This window comes from Dinoponera quadriceps, unplaced genomic scaffold (genome assembly GCF_001313825.1).
Source record: "Dinoponera quadriceps isolate SergipeBrazil2010 unplaced genomic scaffold, ASM131382v1 scaffold2600, whole genome shotgun sequence".
NCBI lineage: Eukaryota > Metazoa > Arthropoda > Insecta > Hymenoptera > Formicidae > Dinoponera > Dinoponera quadriceps.
Window position 1 is genome coordinate 2,388,841 of NW_014556795.1, and position 7,122 is coordinate 2,395,962.

At 42.2% G+C, this 7,122-nt stretch overlaps 1 protein-coding gene across 8 annotated transcripts in view; it reads left to right on the plus strand.

The window, feature by feature from the left end:
• The window catches only part of LOC106748184 (protein hu-li tai shao), a 22,286-nt gene that overhangs the window by 6,241 nt on the left and 8,923 nt on the right, over positions 1–7,122 (plus strand). For 5 of the 8 annotated variants that reach the window (XM_014626440.1, XM_014626447.1, XM_014626441.1 and 2 more), the window contains exons 2-10: positions 151–288; positions 422–608; positions 672–1,054; positions 2,237–2,686; positions 2,763–2,899; positions 2,995–3,112; positions 6,175–6,288; positions 6,394–6,486; positions 6,811–7,006. In XM_014626440.1, the coding sequence (XP_014481926.1) occupies positions 178–288; positions 422–608; positions 672–1,054; positions 2,237–2,686; positions 2,763–2,899; positions 2,995–3,112; positions 6,175–6,288; positions 6,394–6,486; positions 6,811–7,006 (1,789 nt within the window). In that variant the 5' untranslated portion in view covers positions 151–177. Of the gene's footprint in view, positions 1–150; positions 289–421; positions 609–671; positions 1,055–2,236; positions 2,687–2,762; positions 2,900–2,994; positions 3,113–6,174; positions 6,289–6,393; positions 6,487–6,810; positions 7,007–7,122 lie in introns of those variants that run through there. The other 3 variants (XM_014626444.1, XM_014626445.1, XM_014626446.1) reach the window with 1 other exon arrangement.

The following is a 7,122-nucleotide window of genomic DNA, read 5'->3' on the forward strand; positions in this document are numbered from 1 at the left end:
GGGGGGGGGGGGGGACGAGTAGTAAACGCCGCGTATGTCAAAACAGAGTGACTGGCGTGTTTCGTTAGCCTCTCGGTCTCTTTCAATGGTTTTTTCTTTTTTTCCTCGTTTCGAACATTCCTTCTCACTCACTGAACGCGTGCGTTTCAGTTGCCAGTACTTGCACGAGGCTCGAAGATGGCAGACACGAGCCAACAACAAGCATTGAGTGAGCCACATACGAATGGAGCGGTGGACGGTTTAACGGAAGAGGAAAAAAGCAAGATGAGACCCGCCGATATCGATGCGGTAAGTGTTTGAATATTCTCGCAAACATCGCGGGCAAATATCTGTTCGGTTATTTTTGAGGAAAGAACCGAGGAGAAGCGGCGAATAATGCCGAGCGTTGATAATTGAATAAGAGAATCTGATCTCTCCGTAGGATATGAGAGAAATGGAAAGGAGAAAGAGGGTCGAGATGATGATGAACTCGCGAATCTTCCGAGAAGAACTGGAACGTATAATCGAGACACAGATGAAGGACGGTGCTGGACCCTCCGGTCTCTTGCAACAGATCTCCGACATGATGGGCGCACAGGGGGCTCGATTCAACGGCAATGTGTTCAAAAGTTAGTGCTTCATTTGAAAAGAATCACCACAGAACTCTCTTCATGCGACGATTTTATCCGCAGATTCCAATTGCGTCTTACCCATCAACGACATTCGCGGGGTGGAGAGCATGGGCTACGCCAAAGGCGAGAAATTGCTGCGATGCAAATTGGCGGCGGTCTTCAGATTACTCGACCTGTACGGATGGACCCAAGGCGTCGGCGGGCAAATCACCGCCCGTCTCAATCAGGATCAGGAGCACTTTCTGGTGAATCCGTACGGGCTGCTCTATCACGAGGTCACCGCCTCGAGTTTGATCAAGGTGGACATGCAAGGTGCGGTTGTCGAACAAGGAACGACCAACTTCGGCGTACACGTCACGGGTTTCCAATTGCACTCGACGATACACGCTGCCAGGCCTGATATCAAGTGCATTATTCATATTACTACTCCGTCCGTTACCGCTGTGAGTAAATGTTCTCGCCTCTCTCTCTCTCTCTCTCTCTCTCTCTCTCCGATAGTCTCTTACGTATGGTATCTCTCTAGTCGGTAATCTAATCAGTAATTAACACTTATGCTACCAGGGTCACGCATCTGGGTGACACCTTGGGTTCTCCAACTCTTCGAGCTTATCTCGACTTGAAGTTTTCATTTCTACTTAACACGTTCGATTGCGTCATGTACGGTGTGACAGCGATAATTCTTCTTCTCGTAAGATTTGTTTTTCGTTCGCGAGTGTTGTGCACTCCCAGTGATATTCACTGCCGGTCATTGCAAATCTATCATTCATATTACGTATACTACAGACTTTTTTTAGTATTGGCGGTGAATATCGCACCACACTTCTTGATCCAGCGCAGCCAGTGCAAAAAACCAACCTATATTCACGCGAACAAGTGAAATCTGTTTTACACGGTTTATGGGGAGAATTCCTCGAATAAAGCGTGGTAGCGAGAACGTGTTAATCGCACAAACAAGATCTCTTTTTGAGATAGTTGGTCCGTAAATTTATTTTCTCATAAACTTTTCCAATTTTAACGGCGTATTAATCGAAACATATACATGCGATAAAAGAGATACTTATATAAATACTATTAAAAAAATTACAAGATTGTTGACCATCCAGTTTTCTAGAAATGGATACGTGAATTTCTGATAACGGTTGAAATATATCAATCCGTAAAGATTTGGCAATATTATACATCCTATATTTTCCTTTGTACCTCGATTAAACACTGATTGAGAGTTTAGATAACCTCATAAATCTATCATTAATATAGAAAAAATATGGAAAAAACCTGACGATCATTTTTCTAATAGCATGCATTCGTGTACATTGTTTGTCTTAGAGGGAACACACATGATATATTCACAAACCTGTCTAACACGGACAATTTCATATATCCAAGCGCGAAAAACAATGATTTCCATTACGTAAGTTTGACGTACTCTTGCGACGTTGTATAAACATGCTGTCAAAACAATATTTCACAAATCATATTTGTAAATATTCAACGCAGATTTGTCGAAAACCCGTTACCTTTCTAACAGTATTGCACGGACCATTAATGATAATTAATGGCTGAAATTTCTTCCCTTCCCCGACAGCGAGAAATCGTGATTGCTGACGCGTTTCTTTCATTCGCAGATCTCCTCGTTGAAATGCGGATTGCTACCGATCGGTCAGGAGAGTATAGTGATAGGAGAGGTGAGCAGCCATCAGTACATCGGAGGCTCGGTCGAGCCAGAGGAACGCGAGAAGATCGCTCGAAACCTCGGCCCGATCAATAAGGTTATGCTCCTGACGAATCGCGGCGCTCTTTGCTGCGGAGAAACCGTGGAGGAGGCGTTCTTTAACGTTTACAATACCGTAGTCGCATGCGAGACGCAACTGAAGCTAATGCCCGCGGGCGTAGATAATCTGAACCTTATCAGCGAGGAATCGAAGAAGGCTATATTCGAAGCCTCGAGGAAACCACCGAGTCCTCAGCAACAAAGCACAGCGGTGGAGTCATCCGCCCTTGCTGAGAAATTGGAGAAACGTTGGAGAATCGGCGGCGCCGAGTTCGAGGCTCTCATGAGAATGCTCGACAATGCTGTAAGCATGATTTCGGAGGATCGCAACACCGTGACGTTCATCGGGATATAACGTATTTTGCGTCGTATTTTTTTAGGGATTCCGTACAGGCTATATATACAGAAATCCGCTTGTAAAGGGAGAACCGCCGAGACCGAGAAACGACGTTGAAGTTCCCCCGGCCGTATCGTCCCTGGGATATCTGCTTGAAGAGGAAGAGTTGTACAAGCAAGGGTAAGCCACCGTTTTACCTCTCCCGCTCGTTTCGACACCACCGAAGTAGTTAACGTCGCACGCTCAGCCGATTTCTTTCCATTTTTTCCGAGCAGGCTGTGGAAGGGCGGACGTAAAGGCACTGACAGATCCCGTTGGTTAAATTCGCCAAATGTTTACCAAAAGGTCGAGATCCTGGAAACTGGAACGCCCGATCCTAAAAAGATCACCAAGGTAGAAGTCATTACTTTTGAGAATAAGAACGACTAATCTATCTACTCATTCCGCGCAGCTTTTGCGCTCAATTTTAACATACAAGCGCAAGCCTATTTAATATATATATATATATATTTCTTATTTGACATTGTAATCGCGTATTGTGGCTGCTAGTCTCGGACTACGAGTTGCGTAACAGCGGAGAACGGAAGGTTCTTATGCAAATTAGACGTTATTCAAATGAAATATTTGCGATCAGCCGCTTATCAGACATTTATCTTGATCTTGACCTTAAGACGGTGTAGCTCAGTATAGTTGCATGTGTCTATTTTTTATTTTTTATTTTTTTTTTTTTATAAATATATCAAGATTTTTACGAAATGACAAAACTCGGTTTTTCGTTTCTACTATTCACCGGTGAACAGTTTTTTTTTTACCCTCGGCACGAAGATGTTTCTAACGATGATTGAGAACAACGCGAAGCGCATATCTATACGGCCGTAAATAGATAGTATATTCTCGTACGCTATGCGACACACATATTACTTGGCACTGGTTATCTCGTTTTTTCAAGCAATAGATTATAGACAGAGCCTTATCACGCTAATTACGTAATCTGACCTGCTTTTATCACGATATTTTCGATCAGCTCGATTTTTATTTCAACGATAGAGCAGATATATACGCCGTGCTGATTGGACGATTCACGAATTTGCGTGTACAAACTCGGTGCATTCCAACTCGCGCCATTAACTTCGGATCAATTGCTCTGACACGTTAAAAAAAAAACGATATTTTATATTATATATATACACACACATATATGTTCTAAGGAAGGGAAGGCAGTCATCTCACTGAGCATAAACAACGTATTAGATATTAACGCTGGTTATAGTATACGTATTTCGCACGTATAGCGACATAACTCTTTTTGGAACCCGCTGATATTATTAGGCGTAATATTCTTGTTACCACGCAGAACGCTTGAACGATATTACTCGAACGATATTGCAGATGCTTAATTTAACGCATATGGTGTATAATGTAAGGATATATCGATTGAAAGCTTGAAAAAATCAGAACAAAGATTTACAACGCTTTAAACTGTGTGTTACGACCAACGTATGGATACATGTGTGCATGCGCGCGTAATGTGATTTATGTACATGTGTACATATATATATATAGGCATTGGTCAGTTCTTGATATTATATTCACGAAAGGAAGTAATCCGTGTAAACTCACTTCTGTCGCACAAGTTCGACACGTGCGCGCTAATGAGTATTCCGCGTTACGAAATGTATTGCTGTACCGAAGCTTGCTGTTATCGGTGATTCGCTCCGGTATGTCAAAAGAAACGGATGAAACACGTTCAGATTTTACGAAATAACGAATAAAAACGTCAAGTGAATAATCTAATCTGTTGGCGAATTGAAAAGTATTTTATGGGCTGGCAATGCAACGATCGAACTTGCTTCGTTGTGTACCACTGTTTCTACTTTCAACGAAGTTCCCGACCGTGAGGAAGTTGATTCATTTTTCACAAAACGGAACGCTTAGTAAATGCTTACGCCCCGCCAAGTGGTGAGATAATCTTGTCGGGAGAAAAATGAGACTAACAAAAGCGCAGAACGAAGGTGGTTGACGCATTTCCATAAACACACCAGACATTATTATCACGTTGAATTCCAGTCAATCGTTAGTACGTACGTTTACATATAAGATATTAACGACTGTTCTTCTGTAGCCTCTTGATGTTTAAATAAAGCTATACGTACTGTTTAAAGAGGATGATTATTAACTTCGATGAGACTTTTTAATGATGGCGTACTTTCGAGTGTACTATTCATAGCGTGGAGAGATATTGTGCTGATAAAAACTTTTTCCATAGTTACGGAGTTGTGTACATCCGTTGAACGTTCAATTCAACATGAGATTTCGTCCATCTATCCTATTCACATACAAATTCCGTCACGAATAATACTAGTAATATGCAATCTCGATAATAGTATCTTGATCCGAATTTCACATTCCAATAGCATATACAAGGTGAAAGTAAAATAATAATATCTAATATATTACACGCGCGTGGTTTCGATTTAACGGATCGCTATTTTTGCCATAGTGCTCATATAATTAAGTCATGCGAAATATATCTCACGTGTTCTCTACGACTCTGTATGAATGTGTGCCTGATTTCTCGTCATCAAGATCTCGCTGGCCCGGTCACACGTCCCACTGCATTTACAAAACCAGATCAAGTGGCCCTATGTGTTCCATTAAGTCTTTCTTGTTTGAGAAAACTAAAGAGATTTTTTACATGCGCAAGAGCGGACTATTATCGTTGTATTATTGAAAATTATATTCATATACGGGTATTCGTGTCTCAAACTAATCTCGGGTTCCCGTGGTGTGCAAGTAGAACAGGGCGGAAAAGTCACGTACCATTTTGCGAAATTTGCAATAGTTAGCGAGCAATTAATGATCTTGTCTGAAGCAATGAGCGCACGAGAAGAAGTAGGCTAAAATCTATATAAAGAAAATGGCTTACTTATGAAGATCCTCCTAGTAATGACGAGTATCGACTGATAGCGAGAGGCGTGTTTCTTTTCGGCACACAGCCTTGTTTCACATGTCGTTCGCTGCGCCTTTAGGAATCAGTTGATGCTGCCATCGCTGCCATGAGATTTTGGAAGTAAACCGTTTTTCTTTGTCCGATCTACCCTTCCCCGTGCGTTCATTAACTCGGACAAGAAAATTCATTCCTCACTCACTATTGCGAATTTTGCAAAATGGTACACACGACTCTTTTGTTCCATTCGTTCTACTTGCACACCATGGGAACCGAGATTAGTTTGGGACACCCTGTATACATTGTGTGTAATGGGAGCGTTAGTCGTGCACTTCCCAATTTGTCTCAATCGTTCCAAAGCAATCTACTAGAGAAGAAAAGTATCATGCAGCAGGCACACATAGCATGCAAGAGTCTTATCTTACGTTTGTAACACAATCTTCTTCCAATGATTAAAGAGAGAGAGAGAGAGAGAGAGAGTCAACTAATGTTCTGGTTTTGTGTGCAGTGGGTATCTGACGGATCTCCTACCCATAGCAGCACACCAGTGAAGATAGACAGTGCTCTACAGTTCGTACCGAAAAATACCAACCCCAAGGAGTTCAAACAAATACAACAGCAGGTAAGCGCAGACTATATTCGTGTTAGTTTCGTTTCTGTCTTCCCTTGTGCTCGGTTTGCACGGAAACGAGTACACTTTCGATACACACTTTTATCTCTCGAACAGATTAAAGATTACCGGCGAGCAGACAAGATATCAGCTGGCCCCCAGTCTCACATATTAGAGGGTGTTTCATGGGAAGAAGCTAAGAAAATGCAGGTACGTTAACTACTCGATCGCCGTATTTCCGAATTAAACGTCAATTGTACAATTAGTTAAATGTTAATTAATTACATTAAATGTGAATTAGTTAACAAATTAGAGATCAGATTAAATATCAGTTGGAGATTCGCCGCGCTTAACACTTGAAAATCGGCGAAGTGATCGACGAAAGGAGTGGCGACTCAAGTAGTGATAATTTAAGCTAAACATACGAGGCAACATTTGCCGTCTTTACTACAGTAGCGTCTTCCCGATTACCTGTACAAATCCCCGAGACAAATACGCATTTCGTTGTGTTAACGTATGTTCATTGCTCACAAGGACGCGACGATTAGCGGCACCGGCGAACAAGTAGTCTTAGTAGGAGCCGCTAGCAAAGGTATTATACAGCGTGGTTTCCAACACAATGCGATGGTATACAAGACACCTTATGCCAAAAATCCCTTCGACGCCGTCACGGATCAAGAATTGGATCAGTATAAGAGAGAAGTCGAGCGCAAACAGAAGGGAGATCCTTGTGAGTGTTGCGATTCCTCCTCGGTATTTCGTCCACCTCTAATATCTGTCCGGTATTTCTAGTCACTTCTTTATTCAATATTTCTCTCGTCTATTTTGCATGCCCCCCCCCCCCCC